We start from the raw sequence: 24,345 nt of genomic DNA, 5'->3' as shown, positions 1-24,345 counted from the left end.
AATTAAATTAATTAATTTATTAATTAAAACAATTTTTTTTTATTTACCTGGAAAATTTTAGTATTTCCTTGATGTGTAGTATCATTTAATCTCAGCAACTTTCCATCACAAAGCCAACTATGCGGAATATCAGGATAAAGAAGTTTACTTTCGGTTAAAGTCATAATTCTTATAGGCAACATTCCGCGTATCCTGGCTAAGTAGTTGTCCTTCCTAACAAAGTGCTTCAATTCGATCTTAGTTTCTGGCGAAATAGTTTCCTCCTTCAATTTCGGAACACCATCTTCAACAACAGTCGAAATGATCTCCTCGAGAGTCGCATCGAATCGTCCAGTTTTCTTTAAAGTTTTCGCAGCCGAAACCGGGGACCCAGCTCGACTGCCATTGTGTTTATGAGAAGGCCGAATTAGAAGCTCCCGTAACGTTGAAAAACTACCGTCTTCCGAGTCGCTGGTGTCCTCGTTTTTCTTGTCTTCATTAGAAAGCGCTACATCTGCTAACCAACTTAACGAGTTCTTTTCATCTTTGACACTTGTTGTGTTTGCACCGTTTGCGAGTGGTTTAACATCCGATTCTTCTTTAATTTCTTTTTTGATGCCATTCTCGCCGGATAGAATACACTTAATCAGTTCTTTACGGGTACCGTTCGTTTTTGGATTAATTTCTTTACTTAACGGACATTCGCAGTGTTGTTCAACGTTCCAAAGTTCGCGCATTTCGTGAACTAAACGGCCTAACTTTGTGAGTGAATCCCCGGCTATTATTTGTGTTAACATTAATTTTTCTTGTTCGTGAGGTTGACGATTCGTACATAACAACCATGAGTAATCATCGCGATCTTTACCGGGTTCTCCCCAAATTTTAATCGTCTTGTTTTTTCTTCCCTAAACACACAAATTAACAATAAGATAATGATAAAATAAAAATATAATTTAATTTACCTTGTAACAATCTAAACAAACTACGAAACCACATTTTCCACACGTCCAATGAATGTTAAAGAGTGTCGTTTCGCAAACATCGCACATTTCTCTTACTCCTTGAACAACTCTTTTCCAAGCGATTGTTTTTTCTAATAAAAAAAATTGATTTAATGAGTTCTATTTTATTTTATGGGATTAAATTACCTTCAGACATATGTTCACCATGCGCATCCTTTTCTTGAGTTAACAAATTACAAAAATGATCTCCGACTTGCTTTAAAATAAATCTGGATGTTTCAAGATCTAAATCGGTGGGTGGTTTATCAGCCGATGGGAGCCATAATTTTAAATCATCCTAATTAAAAATAAAATATATTTGAGATTCTTAATTCATTTTATTTAATATTGTTTATTATTTACCTCTGAAGCATCTTTATGGGGATCCGAGAAGCCCGCGATAGCCAATTGTCCATTTTTAGTATATCGAAGTCGTCGGAAAGCATAAAATCGACAAAAAATATTTGGCATGTTTTTCGATCGTTGATTTGGCGTCCAACGACATTCTCGACATTTGGCTAATTTAGGCGCAACTTCGAAGCATGGTCCGTCCTGAAGAAAACTCTCCCCGGTTTTCTTCAGTTGCCCCACTGGTGGTTTGCGAAAGGGGTCGCGCTGGGGCAAAGCTTCCTCTTTGGATTTCTTCGTGCGCGGCTCCTCGCTCTTATCGTTTTTTGAAGTCTTGGGTCTTCTACCACGTTTTCGCGGTTCTTTGTCTTTAACGGCGGGTCCGGGAGTCTTTTTTGCGACCGGAGCAACGGTGGTGCTAGCTCCGGAATCGGAATCTTTTTCGCTACCACTCTCCTTCTCGCTGTCGCTACCGCTTTCGCTTTGAATCGGCGGATTACTAGTGCTGGTTGTGACTTTCCTTTTTTTATGTTCCTCGACTTTTTTCGCTGCCGTTCCGCCTTTTTTTCGTTTTACTTTTGGTGGTTTTCGTTTCGGCGGATCTTTCCTATTACGTTCCTGATCTGAACTGGAAGAATCGTCCGCTTTAGCGGCGTCTCCGTTCAATGAATTATCTTTATGCGATTTTCGGTTGTTGGTTTTCGCACCAAAGTGTTTCGTTTTATTTATACTATTTACAGCCATCGATCCAATGCTATGTAATGACGTTACCGTTGTTGGTTCTTTTGGGACATTATTAGTAATGTTTATGGGTAATGTAACGCAACTTCCCGTTCCGGTTATTCCAGTTCGGTCGACAACATCTTCGCCCGTATGCCTTTGTAGCCACGCTTTCTTTAAGTGTCTAATTGGATGCGAACTGGTTGAAGTGCTCAAACTGGTTGTCGTAGTTACCGTGCTGGTGGTCGTACTACCAGTTGACGATACCGCTTTATTCGGACCGGGACTATTAGACTTCTCGGAGTCGGGGTTCACTATCTCCACAACTTTAATGGGGGTCGCACAACTGTTCAAAGCCACGTCAACGGGTGTAGTCGAGGGCGGAGGGGTAATGTTTTGCACAACTGTGGGACTAACCACCACTTCACAAGCATCCCGTGCCCCGGGAGATTTCTCACTAACAATTGAGATCACACTCACATCCGACGGAAGAGATTCCATGGGTACCGGTTGCCCTTGCATCATCGATGTAGGCGTCGTCCTTAGGGCAGCCGCGTTCACCACCGTCGTAATTGTCGTTGCCGCGTTCGCTATTAAAGAGCTCGGTTCCGACACTCGCGCTAGTTGAGGTTGTTGCGTTGATTGGTTAGCGTAGGGATGAGGGGGAGTCTCCACTCGACGCTTTTTCTCCAGACACATAGGTGCCGAAGCTGAACTCACCGGCGTTGCTTTTCTTTTAGGAGACGTTGCCGAATCGTATTTAGGTGTAACGCAAAAATCTAAGGGTTGTGTTTGAACTGAAGGAATTGATGGGATGTTTTGTGATGGATAAGTCACACCTAAGTAAAAAAATATATATTAGAATTATAATTAATTTTACTTAATTCAATCATAATTAATTAATTAATTACCTGGCATACTATACTGTTGATGACTTCGCGCTATTGGAGACGGAGCTGAAGCAGCGGTTGGAGGTGACGTACCATGTTGTATGCTTGGTTTAACCGCTAAACCGCCAGGTACGATTCCACCTGGATACATCCGATCGTACGTTGTAGGCAACCTCGAACTGTGAGCAGGTGGTGGTAGGACGTTCGTAGGTGGCGTATTTTGCGGAATCGGTGGATGGTATTGCGAAACTTGTTGGTACGGAGATGAAACGCTCGATGAAAGCGGTTTCGATGTTAATGGAAGCGGATTTACCACTCCAACCATTGGTTCACTATTTGGTCTGCTAACCGGCATTGATGTTTCAATCCCGGCGGAAGGTTTTCCGTAAATATGGTGAGGCGCGGGACTGCTAACTTTAGGCTTCATATTTGTAAGACTTGTTCCAGCGGCAATTGTATAATGTGAAATAGTAGTGGCCGGAGGGACGTAGGTGTAACTAACAGAATTGAGGGTTCCTTTGGTGATGGATTTTGAATTATAAAGAGACGAAATGTGGTTATCGTTTCGATACCTTAGTTCTGGAGAAGGATGTTGTTGGGAATGGGGATGATGAGGAGAGGGTTGTTGGGAACTTGTTCTACTATGATGAGTTTTTCCTAAGTTTTGGGCTTCGTGGTGATGTGGGCTAGGTGCGTGGGGATGCTGGACGTGGTGAGGGCTTTGCGTGGGACTTCTATAATCTTGAAGAGTGTACATACTAGGTTTATGTTGACTTGAACTCATATAATGGCTCATCAAGTCCGTTCGTAACTGCGGACTCTTCGAATGCGCTTGAGACATCCTGGATGTCACGTCGAGATGGTGCGGATTCTTTTCGTGTTTAACAATCACAGAATTCTTAGCTTCAATATGAATAGAAGGATTTTGTAGCAATTCCCGTTCTCGTTCCATGGATTTAATCATTACTTGCCCACCTGGTTGTCCACCTTTATGATGATCTTTTAACTTGGAAGGATCTTGAGGAAAAAAAGGCGGTTGATACGCGGGATACCCAAAAGCGTTTACTTCGGGGTTTAAATTATGCATCAACTTTTCGTTACTTTTGCTCCCGCTACCTAATCTTTCCCTGCTATGAGCAGGTGGAGGATAATCGGTTTTACTAGGAACACTCGAAGGTCTTTGAACCGTGTTGGTGTAATAGGTAGTCTTATCTCTACTGTCAGGTCGAGAGGCTGCCATTGCGCGTCTCTGTTGCTCCCGTTGATGGTGCTCTTGTTCGGCTCGTTTACGCTCCTCATCCGCGCTGGTCCCTCTCGGAGGTGGTAAACTGAACCCCGTCCAAGCGTTGGCAGCGTGTGGTTGCTTTTGCATCCTCCGAAGTGACTCTTCAAAGTGCTTCTGAACAGCTGCCTGCGCCTGTTGCTGTTCCTTCTCCTGTTTCTCGCGTTCCATCTTCTCCATCCGCTCTCTCTCTTGTCTTTCGCGCTCTCTTTGCTCCCTTTCCTTCTCTTTTTGCTTTTCAATCTCTTGACTTTGTCTGTAACAAAAACGTACTGCGTGTCTACGTTTCGGAACTAAAATAATTAATGACCAATTAATTCTATTTGTTCGTATTTATCAAGAACTCCATGATTGATTTTTGTACTAGTTCTATTACATCCGCAACAATCTTATCTGTCATAACAACAGGATTTATTACTCTTTTTGATAAGCGGAGAAAACACAGTCGTTATCTCGCCGTCGTGACATTTCTTAGAAATCACATGAGGCGACTGATTTCGTAATAAAATGTAAAAAAAAAACCAACAACCAAAAAAGACATTATCGAATTATTATTAAGCGGTGGTTGAGTAATGCGTATAAATTCATTAATGATTTAATTTATTGAATTTATTTAATTTACGATCAATATTTGTTTAAAAATAGTAACGAACACAATTGATCGTAAACAATGAAAACCGCGAACTTAATTATTAAACGATACGCTTTGTTACCTTGATTATTGATGGGAATTTCGCAGCGTCGACGTTAATGATATACACACGTCTCTCCTTGCGTAATAACTAATGTGTAACGCAATTAAAATTCTCAGATCGTATCATTGAATAGTTCGCCGCTTTTTCATTGTCTTTGCAACTATGTTCATGCAATATTCATGAACGTAGTTCCGTTTGTGGTAAATACCCATGCATTGTTTAAAAATGTAATAACATAATAATAAATGTAATAATATAAAATGTTTAACAACGTACCTCTGCCGTTCTTGTCTTTCTTGTCGATCTCTATCCTGTGCCAAGACCCTATCCCTCTCAAGTAATTCTTCGGCTGCGGACGACGTCTGCGGTGGCACCTGCGGTAATGGCAGGTGTCCAGGGATGTATTGTTTGCCCCAAAGAGCCGGTACCATTTCCGGGCGGAGGGTATAAAGAGCGGGCGGCGGTAAATGCGGATGGTGCGAGAGGTGCGGCGACATGAGGGCTGAGGGCGGGGGCGGTGGTACTGGTGGATAGAGCGTTGGGTGCGCCGCTGGCTGCGCTTGCTGGCCTGGCGGCTGTTGCTGGGACGGGTGCGACATGAGCAGCGTGTGGTGCTGGACGCTGTGTATGTGGCGGACGTGCGGCTCGGACTCCAACAGCAGGTTGGGGTCGCGCCACACACGTACCGCCGCGTCGATAGCCGCCGCGGACTGTGGGGCGGCGGCTCCGGGTCCTGGTCCTGGGCCCGGTGTGGAGGCGGTGACGCTTCCGCTGCCGCCGCCGACTACGACGCTGTACGGCGCGGGCGGCGTGTTGGTGCTCGACGGTACGAAGAGCGGCGAGCGCGTCTGCAGTGGTCGGACGCCAAGCGTCGCGACGCTCGCCGACTGTGGTCCGGCAACTAACTGTTGCTGCTGGTGCGAAGGCGGCGGCGGCGGTTCGTCTGACGAGCTCAGGGCGCTGGAACGTGACCCTGACCTCTCATCTCCACTGCCTGAACGTAATGAACTTACACCTAAAATCAAAAAAAGAAACAATTAACAAAAATAAATTAATGATAAAAAGCAATAAAACAATTTAAAGCAATTCTCAGCATAAAACTGACGAGATAAAGTATTATTACAGTCTAAACAAAAATATTTGGATATATGTATATATTGCGTACTACTCATTCTTTTGATAACCTTTTTACTATAAATAGAACTATTTGTTCATACTATAAACCATTGTAAATATAATCCAACTTTTTATTACACATACATTATACCAAGTAACTCACCGAATTTAAACAAATTAACAAAAAACATCCACACAACCTGAATAAACAAACTTTGAAACCTATTTAGCATAAATAACACGTCCGAAAAATAAATATCATTTCAAGGTCAACCCCAACCACATGTTTACACACCAAAGCAAACATAATAAGTTATTCATACGTCAAATCGTAATCTCGTCACATCTCGACAATTTTGTAACAAACTGGCTTTTAAAATTCATTGGCGAGATGCACGCGAGAGCGTTCGCCATTCCCGTAGAAGTAGGCCACGTCTACGCTCGAATTTACAGACTTTTTACGATTCGCGTTAACGTTTACGACCTACGTGACACGGCACGCACGTCAGCGATAAATCGAGCCTTAATAGCCGCTAAAATATAAACGCGAGCCATTAAAATAAAAGGTTATTATAACATCTGATCTGGACGGTAAAAAAATTGCATACAATAGAGTGAAGACGACGTTATTGATTCATTGATTCAGTTTAAAATGTCAAGGTAAATGAATTCCATTTGTATTTTAATTTAATTTTAATCGGGTTGAGGCAGGTCGAGAAGATAAGAACATGTTTAAAAAAGTCTTGCAATAATGTAGTTTACCTGAGTCTGATCGATCATCGGGGAACCGTAGTAGCTGTCCATGGGCAGAGTCTGCGAGTTCCATCCTGCTGGTATTGAACGGCGAGGACGAGGAGAGAGGTCCCTCATCGTCACCGCGGAGGGGGCACTCGTCGATGATCTTCGGCGTGGCCGTAACTATCACGCAGTCGTCCTCCTCGCTGACCACTTCTGCAACTACCGTCTCTGATGGAGGCCTTTCACCACCGCCTCCTCTCGCTGACACCCGTTGTTCTTCGACACCGTTACCACCCTCCACATTGCACGTACCACTCACCACGACAACCACTTTTCGCACATCGCCGTCGTCATCATCGTCAGCGTCGTAATACTCTCCTTTGGGCGTCGGTTTTTTCGCCTCGTTCACTACTACTAATTCACCGACACCACTGCTAACGTCCTCTTCTTCAACAGTCGGCTCCTCCTCGTCGTCGTCTTCCTCTTCTTCCTCGGCCTGTTGCTCGCCGGCACTCTCCTCCTCTTCTAGAGACCGCCTGCAGACGGCCGAGAGTGCGCCATCGTTGAGGGCAGCGTTCTGCAGGCAGTCCTCGACCCGAACCTGAACCACCCGAAGTTTACTATTGGTCGCCTCCTCCAAAACCTTTTTCTTCGCGTTACCGCGATGATTCACCACGTTCCTTTTCCTCCCTTGTTTATTCTCTAAATCCTCCTTAACGTTCAGATAACCCGCGTGACGTTGTTTCGATGTCGACTCGTTTTCGCTGCTTTTTCTTTTTCGACCCGCTTTTGCGCTGGAGGAACCTGGAAAGATATTAAAAGATTTAGTTGGGTGAGTTTTCGTACGCGGAATCGATGTCATTGTTCGGGGAACTGGGCCGCAATTAACGACATCGCTTGCATAATGAACGAGGAACGCACACACTCGGAGGTCGATGGCCTCAGCACGTTAGGCTCCGCTACACGAACGAAGCGTTCTTTGTATAGCAAGAGAAACGATAGTTTATAACGTCTGTCTATGTTTGGCCTAGATCTCAAGGAATTACACTGACCGGAGTATTCAATATTTAATCGTTTCGATTTTAAAATTTGGATAACCAAAGAAAGTTGAATTTTTTGTGTGAGGAATTCAGGTAGAAACTTGAACAATGCTTTGTAGAGCATCACCTGCTTTTAAGGATCTAAATCTAACTACCTGAGTGGGGTGGTTTAAGTTGATTCAGGTTCAAATATTTTAATTTTACAATTTCCACGAACCGCAATGATAATGATATGAATCGAATGATCCAACCAATAATAATTACACGTCCGATTCAAATGATTGCACTTAATCCGGTCGATCCAATTAGAGCAGAGCGCTTTTCCTGGGACAATCGCGTCACCGCAGACGCAATTATCTCTTATGCCGTTAACCGCGTTTCTTTTTATTTCTATTCCTCCGCTTTTCCCATCATTTCCCACGGATTACGGCGCTCCTTTGAGCTTCCGTTCTTCGGCGACCAATCGGCCCAATTAGATAAGCTACAAGCAAGCTTCAACGTCATCTGGCCGCGCGTTTACCGTAAACCCGATCAGAGTAAACGGTGCGAATAAAACCGTCAATCCCATAACTAAAACTTATTGCCGATCAATAATGCGATCGAGCGAACGAACACAGTACACAAACGCGATGCGATTTATGACGGGATATTGCACTTTGAACGGAAATTGGGTCGACGCTAAATATAACAAAAAAGAGGCAACGAGCCAAGTGAAACACAGGAAGCAAGTTTTCCTCGTAAAATTCGACTGTTTAACTATCCGAAATTAGCGTAGGTGCTCAATTACATTATTGTCATAGGACTAATCAAATTAGGTAAAAGTGAATCATCAAAAGTTGATTCATATTATTTCAAAAGAAATTTTTAAACAATTCTAATATCAAAACATTTTTTTATGCAATTATACCGTGGGTAGTCACGAAATGTGACAACACCCATTGTTCACAACGAGAGGAACGTGGGACCGAATCGCGCGAGTTTCAAGGTGCCTATCCTTTCTTTATCCTTGATTCCTAACGGAGTAAAAGAGAGGAAAGCAAAAAAAAGAGTCTCCATGCAATTACCGGCTTTAGAAAGCAACGGGGCGACTTTCACCGTTGCGCAACCGGTTGTGAACCCGGGGAAAGAAAGAGAGAGAAAGACGAAGGGGCACCCAGAAAGCCTGTAAATCATCGATCGGCGGAGAACCGCGGTGCGCGGTGCAGTGCAGGAAGCTCTATTTATAGAGGGACGTTAAGTGGTCACGCGAACTGGAAACACTCAACGTGTTTTCCCCGTTCGTTTGCGCCTCATCTCTTTGTGTGCGAGTGTTGTCTTTTTCCCCCTTGCGTCTCTATTTACGTCGTCGTCGTTTGCTTTAACGTGTGGGCAAAATTAAATGTCAGAAATAATCCATCGCGTTACCCAACAGTTTGGGTAACGGACTTTGTCACGTCGCAGACGTTGCTAAATAACCAGTTTCTATTTCTTTTGTGTAAAAATAACTTTAACAACAAGAAGCAAAAGAAACATCCTTTTTTAATGTCCTTTAAAATGGAATCGATTTTCTTGCCGTCAGAATAACGACAAAGAAACTTTTGAAGGAAAGCTAGGGGGAGAGAGAGAGTTGGGGAAGCGTCCGCAAACTTTTCGAATTTAAACTTGAAGGCGCAGTGGAAAACTGAAGTTTAAAGGAGGGGTTTGAAATAAAACAACTTTTTTAATTAGAAAAATTACAGAGATTATGCAACGAGTTTTATAAAGTGAGTCACGATAACGAAGAAGAAAACGTCTCCATCTCAAGGTCATTCTTTTACATCGTTTTAGAATTGCATACGTTGCGGAACCGTAAAAGAAAGATTTGCTGTAGTAACAAGATCTATTTGCTGACGTTGGCAAAAACTGATTCAGCAAATAATAACCCCTGCCGTCGACGCTGTAGAATTATGTTTCCCCCTCCCCCCAATTAAACGGATCTCAGAAAACAGCTGACCATTTTTTCCCCCTTTTTCTACCTGCTACTTCACCATGGGGGACGACTCCTACGTGTTTTCTTTGGTCATTGTTCGAACTGAATTACGACGAACTAGGGACGCGAGGGGGATTTGGGACGAGAGAGGAATCGAGGGACGAAAGAGACCACAATGGGCCTTTGTTCAAACATTTTGAACGATTTAAACCAACGTGACGATCTTAATATCGTCCTCGAATTCAATTTACGAGTGTAGAACGAAATAAGATGTAGAGGTCAAATAGAGGTCAGATAATTAATCGAATGGATATGTTTTGCACGCACATCGAATCAATGTAAATAAAACAATTTCCAGACGAGGAATCCAAAGGCCGATCGATAAAGCAACTATTTTCGTTCTCCCTTCAACGATGCAATTCCTATCGTGTTGCTATCTGAGTTCGATAACGAAGCTTGTTTACACTTTAGATTATTATTTTTGGTTTGCTTTCAAAAGGGGGAAATTAAAATACATCTATATATTTTTATAAAACTATTTTGATAACTTTAATTCAAATTATAATTTGTGATATTGAAAATATAATTTCTTGTTTTAGTTCTGTAACAATATCTCAAGAAAGAAGATCAAGCAGATTTGGAGACATTTATTATCGTCTGTTCCTCTTTGATGCCCGTAATAGGAAAGCTGTTGGGTACGGTTTCAAAGAAAATCCATACCAACCAATTTGATTTTTTGGCCTCAATATGGTACGTAAATACCAACGAGAGCAAATTCCTGATGTTTTCCAAGTACCCCACCATGAAGCACGCTTCCACCAGAAGCGTCATAGTATGGGGGTCATCGAAACGACTCCCTTCGTCCCTATTCCGGCCAAAATGGACAGCCATGCGTACAAGGGCATTCTAAGAATTACAAGTTTTCATGGTCACGCAAAAACATGGGTAGATGAAAAACTGTCATCGACAGCAAAGGATATCCCACTAAGTATTAAGTTGGTGTTCACATAAAATTGTTACTCAGTACTCAACTAAATAGTGCAACTTGGTACACTTCCCAAGGTTACATTTTAGTCTACTGCCATAAAATTGTAAGTTTAGATGATCGCCACCAGCTTTGCAGAAAAATGATGCGTGTGGAACCTTTTCGACTCGGAAGAATTTCATGATTTTAATTCTGTTCCGCAAACCACGTAATCCTGAGAAATCCTGAGAAATTGGCGGCTCTATAAAATCGGTACACATCCGCTTGCTTTAGAGATGAACAACTATCCAATTTTCAATCGACGTTAGTACTTTCACGGCAAAAATTCTAGTTGAGTCATGGTTCATTCAATAAGTTGCATTACAAGGGATGATTGACATTGAAGAAATTAAACTCAAAAATATTGTCTTTCAAAACAATCGAACTTCTTACAAATCATATCAAGAATTAAAACTCTGTATGCCGTTTTATCTTTGTGATATCTAATTTCATTATGGTTTAGATAAGACAAGAATCCAGAAAGAGTCTATGTAATATCTTAAAGCAGTCTTTCCATCGATCTGGCCCCGTTTCGAAAGCGAGTTTTAACGGGGAATGTTAATTACTCCATAGTGAAAACGTCTCGCAACGAGCCGCACGCCAGATGTGTTCGCTTTGTCGACGAATCTCCCGGTGTATTTATTCCCGTGTGGATTTCACGTCGGTTTTATTACGTCAAACATGAATTCCAAATTCTCAGAAATCCCCAGCGTCGGATGAATCTATTTCGGTTAAATATAGATACATGCCCTGTACCGCTTCCAAATAAATTAAACATCTGTTCTCTACACTATTTATTTATATTTACGCCGCAACGAATATTTATATTTAGCATCGACGTGCCAGCAAGAGGCCAGGAAAAAATATAGTAATAAGAAAAAAATGTTCTGAAAACAAACGATATCTGTCAATGACGAAAAACCGGTTTAAGTTGACTCAAGTCTGCGTAAATATTTAAAGCATTTTAAAGGAAGTAACCAGGAAATATCAGCTTTCTTTTTATTGATGTAACTTGTTATTGTAGAGTAAACAAAACGAGAATCGTTAACGCAACCAGGTCACGTGTTGACGGTTGTAGTTGGACAGTGGGCGCGGTTTTAACACCAATTCAAGGACGACCAGGATTTGTTGTCTTTTATTGATCCCCATCATCAAGAAATTCCAATGTAATTTATTTATTTATTGCCTTTTATTTATTTATGGTACGTGGTCGGTGAAAGCTTGGGTAATTGCTGTAGCGATTGTCTGGAGCCCATTAGCACATAAATGCGATTGCATCTCGGATAAATCGCTACGTGTTAAATTAATGGATTATTGTGTGCGCGAGCACAAGACTATTATGAATCACTTTGAGAACTCGATTCTATTCAACTAAAAGATAAGAAAGTTTTTTTAATGAAATCGAAATCATAAAAATATATATAAGAAAATTAGATTAATTTTTTTTCCTCATCTGTTCACCGAACCGTAAGTTTTAACGGCAACGTTCCGAGGAAAGTTGGCGAACGAACGTAACTGTAATGGGAGTTTTATTGAGAGAGGTCCATGAAGTTGCTACGACGCCCGACAGATGGCGCCAGCGGTGCTGGCGTCGCCATCCGTGCCGCATTGCAATGAAAGAGTACGAGAAAGAGAGAGGTTTCACAATTAGCGTTTAAATGGCGATTCAAGTCGACAAAAGTGGGTCGGAATGAAGAGGAATAACTCCGGGAATACCCCGGAAATACGAAAAAGGGACGCATCCTAGTATTCTCTGGTACGTTCGAACGCGTCCGGTCACGTTCCCGGCGCGAGAAGTGAAGGGATCGCCTCGGCGCAGTCAGTGACCTCTACCGGTCGTAGTAGTTGTCGTCGTCGTTGCTATTACGGCCGATTGCGTGATCGCGAAAATCAAGGGGATTAATCCGTTTTTAATTGGAGAGAAAGAAATTTAAAAACACCATTATATTTACACAAAAGAAATAACATTGCGTTCGCCACGTCACTTACCGCTTAACGCAAAAAGTGATCCTTTCTACTCATAAACACTAATAGTACAAGTAATAGATAATCCTTCCTTGTGGGCGTTTTCGTACCACACCACAATGTATAAAATAAAATCACTATATTTCACACCGGTTTAAATGAGATACGATGATTGTGCTTGTTAAAATGCGATCCGCGTCGAACCAATTTCAAACTGAACAATTGGCCTTGAGGCGTATATACGAACGGTGCAATCTCGCATCCGCACGGATCGGGTTAACACAAAAGACTGAAACTGCTGGGCACGAACGCGAAACCGGTTGCCGATCGTACTCGGGCTCGACCGATCGACGCCGAACTCTGTCTCGCACCAGCAACAAGTGAAGCGATCGGGGCGGCTCTATAAAATCGGTACACATCCGCTTGCTTTAGAGATCAGGGAATGTGAACCTGTTTTTCACCAAAGCCCCACCCGATCATTATTAACTCTCATGTCAAATTAACTAATACAATATTACACACACAGTTGCTCACAAAATTGAGGATACAGGGGAATCGAAGATAGATATAATTGTTAATATTTTTACAGTTTTTTTTAGATTAAAATTAATCTTTGGGGTTGACGGAAGGCAAATAGTTTGGTGAAAACGAAATTGTGAACTCAAAAACAAAATTTGGTGGACACAGTTAAACATTGGTAGTTCAGTAATGCTATGGGAATCAACGGCAGCCAGCGACTTTGCAACTATGCTCTCAAAAACTCAACTTTCCGACTGTGTTCTAGTTCCAACAAGATAATGATCCTAAACATACATCATACCTTGTGAAGGAATGGTTATTATTCAGGGTGATTTATTAGCTCACCATCAAACTTTGACATATGATAGCTAATGCAATTACCAAAAAAAAGGTATACATATGACTCTTGAAGAATACATATGTATTTTGTATAACGTCTGTCCAAAAACTTTTTTTCGGCAAATAAACATTGACATTGACAATTTCGTAAATAATTAATTGAAATAGGACATTTTCAATTAATTATTTTATATCATAATTAATTGCAACATTTTTTTTAAAACACAAATATTACAAATATTCAAAATAGCCTCCTTCTGCTAGAATACATGCTTGGTAATTGGATTAGCAATCAGTTTGATTGTGAGCTAATAAATCACCCTGTATAATACTTCAAAACAGCTAAAAACACCGCCACAATCTGCAGATATGAATTCTATTGAACATTTATGGGGAGAAGTTAAGTTTCAGTTAAAATAATAGCAAGTGCCGAAACAAAAGCGAATTGAAAGTCCACCAAAAAGTTAGTGGACTCCATGTCACGACGAATGCAGATGATAATTGACACCAATGGAGGACTTGCAGCGTATTAAAACATAACACCAACCTAAACCTTCTCCTGAATACTCAATTTTGTGAGCAACTGTATATAAATGACGAAATAAATGATAATCAATTTATACTAGAAGAGGAAGTGTTTTAGTTTATCATAGGAATTTTCTGGTGTTTACAACACGAGTTGACGCATTAATATCGTCGAGTGAAACATGATAATTTCTTGTTGTTTACTGGAATGCTCGTGCGTCACAATCTCGCGCGAACCGGTTCGATAACTGAATGGATATTAATAGAAATCCACGAAATACTTATTAATTTATGGAATAAAACCTCTTAATCGTTCATGTGTTGTTGTTATGACCCAAATCGTTCGACGTGCGAAAAAAAATTTGTTATAATACTTTGATAATAAACACTTTCGAGATAATCATGTTTTGATAGTGATCGTTTTTATCTTATCTACTTTACCTTTGAGTTCAAATTTAAATTGGTAAATTATAATACTATTAAAGATCATCATTCTTCCGAGAGAAACCTTGAAATGTAAATATTTTTTTAAATATTTTTCCTTTTAAATACTTGTTGATTTAAAATATTTAATTTTAAATAAAAATTTTTTTTTCCAACAATCTGGTGATGTAATTGTTTGCTTTTTATACTATGAATACAAAGTACCAAGAATTTATTCGAACCATTCCGATTTAATTACCACATTTTCAAGGTTTATGGATATCTTGACCTCAGAAACCGTCATCATGTATGTACCTATATTGCGTTGCATTAACATTGCTTTAAAATAAAAATTGATTTAAAAAAAATATTTCCTCGACAATAACACTTACAATAATTGTGTCATAGATAACAAACGGCTTATCTAACTCGCATAGACATTCTTGACGCTAATTAAAGTACTTAATCCACTTGAAAAACATTTACTATTAGCTAAGTTCAATCGACATTGAAACGACCTTAAAAAAAAGAGAGCTCTCCGTTTGCTTTAGAAGAGACAGGAGTAATTTGACAGGTCAACGACCACGTGGCATCTACCGAAACAATGGGAGAGTGGCGCAGCCATCTGGCAGACAACCTTCGGCTACAATAACAGCAACCCTTCGTTTCCGAGGGTGAAGAGGTGAGAGAGAAAGAGGGGACGAGAACGTCCCCGATTTTCGTGGGCGAATTCCCGGAACCCTTCTCTATTCCGATCCCTTTGCTCTCCGTCTCCCTTTTTTCTTTCAACTTCGCCACTTGGCATTCTACCAAAACTCGAAGAGACGCCGCCGCAGCCGACACTCTCCTCTTCTTTACGACCGTAAATAAACGGTGGCGCGTCGGAATTTTTGGCATCCGTTTCGTCCCGATAAACGCAATTAGTCGGAATCGTTACACGAGCCGAGAATTGGTCATCTTAAATAAACATTGTGACATTCGATTTTGGTTATCTTATCAATCCCCGCTGGTTATTACACAATATTTGTTAATTTTATTTATTGAATTTATTTGTTGCGATTAGAAGTCTTATGAACTAAAGTGTTGTTTACTAAAACGGATTGTACAATGAAGCCAAAAAAAAAGTAGTACAACATTTACTAAAATGGGAGTTTTTAATAGAAAGAGTAAAAGCATTTCCTGTCAGGTCACGTCCTTTCACTGGCAACGAACTACTCGTCCACCGATTTACCACACGAGCTAATCGCGGACCGTTAAATTGATCCCGTCGCGGGCGCTTGGCGGCGCTGGCGCATGGGCCCCTTTCGAGGTCACATCCATTATATTGATTGCGCCGCCGCTGCTGCTCCTGCTGCAGATGCAATCCACGAACCAGATGCTCTCATCCACTCGATACCAAAAAGAAACTTTTCATTTCCCCTTCTCTTTTATTTGTTTACCATTCAGTTATCCAATCAAAAAGAAATAATTCTAGACTTTTATCACAAATTAAATTAGTTATATTAACTTATTCAAGTCTGCATAAGATATATGAATACTTATTGCGGGCGAGGCGCTACATTTGATATATGAATACGAAAATCATCATCTTTGAAGGATTCTAGCGCCTCGCCCGCAAGCGACCTCGGCGATTTGAAGGTATACTAAGTCTTGTTATCCGAGACTTAGTATCTCTACGAAGATATATAAGGAACTATTTCGTCTCAATCAAATCTCAAGCTAGAATTGATACATACACACAAAACTACTAATTTTGAAAGGATCTAGCGCCTCGTCCGCAAGCAACCTCGGCGGTTTGAAGGTAAATGTCTTCTTGTTAATAAATTTGTATCTTTACAAAGGTATATAAAGAACGATTTCGCCTCAAATCGCCGAGATCACTTGTTGGTGAGGCGCTGAATTTGATATAAACATCATATTCAAAAATGATCTAGAAACGGTTAAAATAATAAACGAAATAGTTGTGCCCAACACAGTTTTACTTCAAGGTCATTTTAGAAACTGCTTCGAAATTGATTAAGTTTGCAAAGTATTTAATAAAAATATAATGTTGACGCTGTCTAGCCAAAACGACATAAACTTCTAAAGAAAGACTAAAAAAGGAAAGTCTGCTTTTCTTTCTAAGAAAGATTTACTTCTTGCTGCCTCAAACCTAGGGTGTTTAAGTCTTACAGCTTGAAATGTCATATCATGGTAGTACAGTATATGAAGTGGATTTTGTCAGAGTGTGCTGACACATAGAACCGCAATCCCACTAAAAATAAACAAAGAACATCGGCTTGCAAAAACATTTGTGATGATATTTGCTTAAATGACCTATTGCTTTTTGTGCCAAAGAAAACTCTAACAAAAGAACTCGTATTGTATGGCATAAAGTTCAAAAAACACAATAACTACTTCTTCAAGATTTTAGAATACGCCATTAGCGCCATTCCATATCCACGATGATTAAAGTGCGCATATTTTGTGCATTTTTCGGTATTTTGCTGACATCTTTAAGATTGCTTTTTTTCTTATTTCAAAACAATAATTTCCTATAAACTTGAAAAGGTCTTATAAAAATTACAAGAAAACTTTCAGAAAAAAGAAACCTGATGGAAGCAGCTGTCGTTCTCGTTGCAGTTGTTGCCATCGACAGATGGTTGGATTCGAATTAGAGTTGCGGCGGCGGCGTGGAAGCTTCGAGGTTACTTAAGAAAGGTAATATAAGCAACAGCGTGTAAGATAGAAGGAGAGAGAAAGATCGCCGCCGCCGCCAGGTGTTTTGGCTTTAATTTCTTCATTTGCATCGTGCGGGGATTTATTTACGACCTGACGGGGCTCGGCGAGCACCGCGAAAGGCGATCGAGACGTGGGCCCCCCGATTGCCTTTTACGGTGGTGGTTCCGGTTATACGGCCCCGAGAATTGCTTTTACGGCGGTGGCGGCCCAAGTCATAACCTGGCCGATCCAATATGTGTATACTGTGTATGTGTGTGAGGTAATTCGATTAAATATAACCTGTTATGGAGGTTCGCGGCTACGATCTACTTCGATATCGAAGTTTGCGGTTCTTCTTCTATCTCATGTACAGAAAGATAAATTAAGAAAAGTAATCATGTGGTTTTTAGAACTTCTAATAATGATCGGATTTAATTTAATTTCTCCCTTTTTTAATTAATTTCATTAAAAAAACTATGACAAAATCATCGTAAATATGATACATAGATATGAGGAAGTCGATTGTTAAAATTACGATGAATCAAATTATTATTATGTAGTTGGCACCTGATCGTGAATCACCTACGTTTATCGTTTCTTTATCTTTCCATAGAGTATTTTTTTGAGATTTAATCTCGATACATCTGTATTTAGTAAGCACTAAATGGTTGTTATCGCCGAGAATAAACTTTGCTAAGTAATTACAAAATATAGTAAATTTATTTTCGGAGAGATAAATTAAATTGGGCAATAACTCGAAAAGTGTTTGCAATATTGCGTTTTCTTCAACATATTCTAATTAATAATGTTTCACTTTATGAAATTTAATTTAAATTTTATTTTTCATAAAACCTCGATAATCCGGGCAAACATTCCCATCCGGGCATCGAAAAACACAAGATTATTACAGCTTTAATTACGAATCCTGTTCAACTGATGGATTATTTATCAATGTTTGTCAATTAAAACCGTTTCAAAACGGCATTGTTGTGTATCGGATTTTCTTTTAACAACAAAAACAATTTTAATTACATGTTTTTTCGAAATTGATTAATATTGTATTCTAAAATCACACCTATACAAGTACATATTGCATAATATGAACAAGATAACTCATAAATAAACAATAAACGAGCCCGAGTGAATCACCGACGTACGTCGTCGTTGTATCCTTTTGCGTCGCCGGTCGTAAATCGCCGTCTGGATGCCGTTGGGGCATAATTGAATGACTCACGCGATGGAATGAAAATGGTGGGGAGGAAATAACGTCGACACACACAGGTCTCGTGAAGAGTCATCCATCCGAAGAGGGAGAAGAGAAGAGCATGAAACCTACAAACGATGGAGAGGATAGAAGAAAAGCTATAGGTGAAGGATAAAGAAGTAGCTCTGCGATGTGCGCGAGTGAGTTGGAATGAAAATCGAGGTCAGTGTACACTGATTCTGCGTCCCGCAGGTTTCCCTTTGTATGCTAATGGGAACCCTTATCGTCCATGCAGCCGACTCCCGGGACTTGCAAAGGATCGTCTGGGAAGTAGGAAGAGAATTTGCGCAGGATTACGTTGCAGAATCCAGAATATATAGCTATATATATATTGTATTTAGCGAGAAAGAGTGAGGAATATATAGTTTGGTATTTGAGAGAAATGGTCGCTTTGGGATTAATTCGATTTAACTACGAGTTTAAAACAGGATTACAGAAACACGTAATGTTTTTATCCGACGATGTTTAAATTTCTTGGAAATATTTAATGCTGTTTATTTTACTGCATTTGCATCAGAAATGTTTATTATTTCATCACCAATATGAATGAACTGAACCAAAACAGTGTTAATCAGCGGATTTTTAGAAAATGCTATTTTTGCAAAAATTAGCAATAAGGCAACGGGAAATGCAAAATGCTTATTTGGCCAAATTTTGTTACATTTCATTGTTCTCTGCGTGTGTGTGTGTGTGTGTGTGTGTGTGTGTGTAGGAGAGAAAGGCTAGATCGTAAACTTTCCTGACTACGCATTCGAAATGCAACTTTACGGACCATTATTACATGAGACACGGTTATTTTAACACCGTCTTATATGCGTTAAAACAAATCTGTGTATTTTCAATGACATTTGAAGGTCGATCTAAATAAAAGTTTTCTCTAGAGATTATCAATATAATTTCTTTGCTGGATAAAATTGGGATCATAGAAAACATTCACAAAGATTACCTCGGCTCGAGAAAATAAAACATTCTCGTTGTTCTTGTAGGATAAAGCACCATTGAGGTTATGCCTCGGCCACAAGCGACATCGGCATACGAAGATGAAACATAGCGACTATGTTATAAAAATATCTACCTTGTCATCAAAATATCTACGTGATTTAAGACAGCAAATATGCATTATCACTAGTAGTTGAGAAAGAACATAGTGGAAGTAGCACAAACGAGGCCTTTAAACATAAAATATGATTGAGACAGTGTGTCGGTTGCAAACCACGTCGGATATATTTTAAAAGATAATAGTCGAGGTCGCTTGCATTAGTCGAGACTATCAACGAGCTTAGTTTTATCATATCGACCAGTGAACATGATAATAACACTGTGTGACTTTGTTACAAAAATAATCATGATATATTAGATGAACGAAGATATATTTTAATTTAGGGAAAAAATATAGCACATAATCCCCTAGGTTAATAGAATCACTGGAAATGAAACGTTACGACCTTGAAATTTTTCTGTCCGAGAAAGATTATCGTCAAGGTCGTTTGCGGGCGAGCCGCTACAATCAAAAATATTTAACTATTTAATTTAGTTAATTCTTTTATTTTTCAAGATAATTCTGTTGGCTCTCATAAAATACAAAATTTTGACAAAGTAGACCTTAGATAAGATTATTCTTTAAGAATAATTTTACAATAATACTCAATGATATTGTTGTTTCTATACAAAAAACTATTTTAAATTCTTAACACTTGTTGGGTAAACATACATAACTTTGAGGAGGTGAATATCTATAATTAGAAATTTTCTTAGAAAGGGTCCGACTTCTTAAATTAGAATTTAATTATGTAAAGACCTGTTTGATGAGTGATACCTTAAATTATACGTTTTCGTTCCGTTTTAAATGGAAACCCCGATTTTTATTCGTTTTAATTCGAAATGCCTAATGCAATTTCCGGTTTAGATGATTTGTTAAATTATTTGTACGGCTTGGCTCTAATTGGGAACGGTCTCTGTAAAATGCGAACGTAATTACGAGGTATTTCGTGTTCAGTTTCTAAATTGTTTGCGTGTCGAATGATTAACTACGGTTATATGTGAAATATCGAAAGCTCTCCGCCGTGCGCTATTGACATACGAAATTAATCGGCCCTATGCGGATTCGTTGCAGCATTAATTAATAATTTTGATGGTGTTACAGTTAGTGGATTTTCCAAAGTTTGTTTAGTACTAATGATACAACTTAAACAAAAAATAATTCTGTCCATAAATTATATAAAATGATTGCAAGAAAAAATTACATTGGAAAGTTTTAGAATCCAAGTTAACCAGTCTGGAAAGTTTCTAACCAAAAAGTTTTAAATTATTGAAACTCAACTTTTTTTTTTAAGATGAGGTTAGGTTTCACCACATTGCATATGTATCACGTGACAGGAAATGTCGCATACAAAGAAAGAGGGGAACAGTTATGCATTCGATTTTTTAACGACCCCATGGGGCGTTGTCCAAACTTGTTCGTACAACAAAAAATCAAAAGAGGGAATCAAACAAAAACGAACACTTAGGTAGATATAAAATAAAGAGAAAATGAATGTATCCAAACGAAGTGGGGTCCCCCATCATGGAAACGGGGAACGCCCACACCAAGTAGTTGCGTGGGTGTAGTTATAACGGCTATAGGCAGGCGTCGTCGCCGGGAGCGTCCGGGTTACTGACACAGCTGCGTCGCGACGATGACGACAAGAAATTCGTATCTATCCGCTTTAAAATTGGTGTTCGGTACATTTAATAGTTGGTTCGGCTTTAAAAGCTTCGGGGACCGAGAAAGGTTCACCTTTTCGTACACACACTATGAAATGCTCTCAGAGCGCTCTGGAAGGCGGCCAAACCGGTATAAATAGGGGACGAGCCAAGAACGAATGGTTATGCTGCTGTGTTGCTAGTGCCGGATGCCGGACAAAGCGACCTGAACAAACCGTTGGATACAAAAGATAAATGATAAATGGGCCGAAACACACCCATTTAGTCTTTTTTGGGCATTTCAATGGGGATCTTTTAAGAAAAAGATAAGGAAGAAGATCAGAATTAATTTCATTGTCCTTGAACGCAATTTAATTGAATTGAGTTAATCTAGAAAATTAAAACCTTTGACATCACATCGTTACGGTTAATTATAAAACCAAATCGAATGCGACTACGACCGTTACGGCCGAGTTAATTTATTTTGCGGTTTCTATGAATCGACAAAAAATGTTATAAAAATAACGTACAAAGAAAATTAGAAAAATATTTAATATAAGATCTTGGTAAACACAAGGTTAAAACTCGCAACGACCTTGGAGTGACCTCTAACGCGGAAAACATCCAGAATTATTTATTTCTTCTTAAAACCTTGTTATGTATCCAAATTGATCTGCAAAACTAAACAACAAAAGCGATATTTTTTTAACTTAAAATAGAGTAACTCGGCCGTTAAAAACCGATTAATATTCAAGCGGGGGAATTAATTAAAACGGGGGCTCATTTGCATTCGGGGCCTACGCAGCGCACGACCGTAACAAAAAATAAATAAATAAACACCGGCGTTCCATCCTATTTTTGCAGACCGTTCCAATTTATTTATACCGAGCGCCCGTGTAATTTCGTATTTATAGCCGAGACTCGAAAATAGCCGATCCGCGATTTAAGGGGGCCATTTGTACCAGCCAGTTTGTTATGACAGACGAAAGACTTTGCCAAGTTTTCCGCTACTACATGTACTAAATGTTCCAAAAAATAGCCTAACAAAAAAAAACTGAAAAAGAATTTTTTTTTTATGAGATAATTAGTTTTCCCATCTTTTCATGTATATCTCATTCCATTCCACAATTCAGTCTACTTTCCAAAATGTAATTACATCGGCGGCCGTTAGGTAAACATTTAAGCGGAAAGGGCGGCGGTTGTCGACGGGGGGTAGTAGCACGGTTGCTGGGGAAACCGCCTCCGGGGCGGGGGCGCGTTTCCATAGTTACAAGGGGCAGCCGCGTGAGTGCACCTAAACTGCCCCTCTACACTATACAATATTTGATAACTTTGATGGATTTAACAAATACATACTTTTCTTGCAACTTTTAAATTGGTGCAAAATAACTTTGCGTTGGATAATGCAGATAAAATTAGAATAAACGTTAGGTGATGATCTAAGATCAAAATAATTTAAGTTGGGAAACTCGCCAGGGAATTTAGCAATGTCATTCAAAGAGACTGTTTCTACAAATTCCCTCGAGCTATCTCTCCCCCTTTTACCATCTCCTTCACTAGGTCGATTAAATTTCAACTAAACCAAATCATTGCAAACTAATTTAATTACATTTCTAAAACGAAATAATTTAATAACAATTCGATAAAATCGTGCAACCTTCAAATGACTTTGAAATCGTAGGCTCGATTTAAAACGTTAAAGTTCGCGCAAAAATGAAAAAAATAAACAGAAGAATTCATTTCTTAAAGTAATTTTTAACTATTAACTTAAAAAATCTCCATTTCTTCCATTCCCTTTGAAGGTGATTTGAAGGTCATAATGAGAAAAATTGCATAACACCACGCCACCTGTCGACAAAGTAAAATTTAATGGGGACCGACATTCCTTGGCGAGAACATTCCCCTTTTCCCTTCGAAACCGGATCCCGACGTCACCTGCCCCTTCGACCAGCAGGCTCCGTGACCTTTTACGTACACTCTGAATGGCCCTCTTTGGTCGACATCTGCTTCCGCGCGCGCGCCCTCTGACGACGGCCCCAGTGGACCAAAAGAATCTTATACAAACACACTATACCTTCGAGTCTTTCATATTAAAGAAGGTCGATTGCGTCGCCCCCTTTTATTTGATCGTAGCGTGTTGAAAGTCTCAAAAAGATAAAAGGAACGATTGTTATTGTTATTCGAACGATTTCAACATGAAAAAAAAATTTAAGTACTTTTATGTTAATTTTGAAATAAAAACGTCTCCGGAAAGGCTACCGCAATTTTGATTAAGCGTGACGTCAACTGAAACCGCGATAGGAATATATTATATGATATATCTTTGTTAGCCAAAGTTGTTCCCTCTTTCTAATTTGTTCTTAAACGAGAACGGAGAGAGAGCTAGAGCTGCTGACATTTACTTTCCGTCGAAATGCCAGCTTATTAATATTAATGCAGTCCGTCGTCGGAGTTGGGTGATGTAAACAAATGGCCGGGACGTCCTAAATAGATCCGACGCCCACATCGACGCCGACGACAACGACGATGTCTAATCCATAGTTAAAAATTTTATTATTATAAATATTTATTTACAACTCCTGAAAGCTATAAGTAGTTGAATAGAGATGGTATCTAATTATCTATCCCATCGTTATTTTCGATTCTCATCTGGTTAACTGTCAGAGGAGTCGATACCCATTAGCGGCTCGTCAAATCTCGACTCGTCCACCATCTGGTGGTTTTCTAAAGACTCTCAAACCGTTACGATTGTGACCCTAATCGTCGTTTCTCACTTTTGTCCGTTTCAGTACCGTATCATCTCAAGAATTTTATAACCGGTTTAAAAGAAAAATTAAATAAACTATAACACATCAATATCCAAAAATAATCGTTTCGAAGAAGGACAAAGTTTGCAGGTAGCGGAACAGGTAGAGTAACACGAGAAGAGATAGTTTCTGTATTTAACGAAACGATCCACTTTAAGTTGCCTCAAGGTCGAAGAGTGGTTTATTAAAATTATAATATTTGAGTGAGAGAATTTAGTTGAATGGGAAATGATTCGAGCTGGCAAGTCATCCAATTATTAATAATGAGAGGAGAATTTACGTCGTTATCGTTTGTTGGAGAACGCGGAATGCGAAATGAAGGCCGCCAGATGTCGCCGTA

At 39.6% G+C, this 24,345-nt stretch overlaps 1 protein-coding gene across 2 annotated transcripts in view; it reads right to left on the bottom strand.

Moving 5' to 3' along the window:
- LOC111428176 (Lysine demethylase 3) overlaps positions 1-24,345 on the bottom strand; it is a 60,272-nt gene that overhangs the window by 2,205 nt on the left and 33,722 nt on the right. For both annotated transcript variants that reach the window (XM_023063595.2, XM_071199222.1), the window contains 7 exons: positions 6,794-7,573; positions 5,192-5,930; positions 2,960-4,476; positions 1,344-2,887; positions 1,128-1,278; positions 942-1,072; positions 48-884 (listed from right to left, as the gene is read on the bottom strand). In XM_023063595.2, coding sequence (XP_022919363.2) covers positions 48-884; positions 942-1,072; positions 1,128-1,278; positions 1,344-2,887; positions 2,960-4,476; positions 5,192-5,930; positions 6,794-7,573 — 5,699 coding nt within the window. The remainder of the gene's footprint in view (positions 1-47; positions 885-941; positions 1,073-1,127; positions 1,279-1,343; positions 2,888-2,959; positions 4,477-5,191; positions 5,931-6,793; positions 7,574-24,345) is intronic.

Source organism: Onthophagus taurus, chromosome 10, assembly GCF_036711975.1.
Source record: "Onthophagus taurus isolate NC chromosome 10, IU_Otau_3.0, whole genome shotgun sequence".
Taxonomy (NCBI): Eukaryota; Metazoa; Arthropoda; class Insecta; order Coleoptera; family Scarabaeidae; genus Onthophagus; species Onthophagus taurus.
Note: the sequence above shows the minus strand (reverse complement) of the source record. Positions and strands in the feature narration are given on the sequence as shown.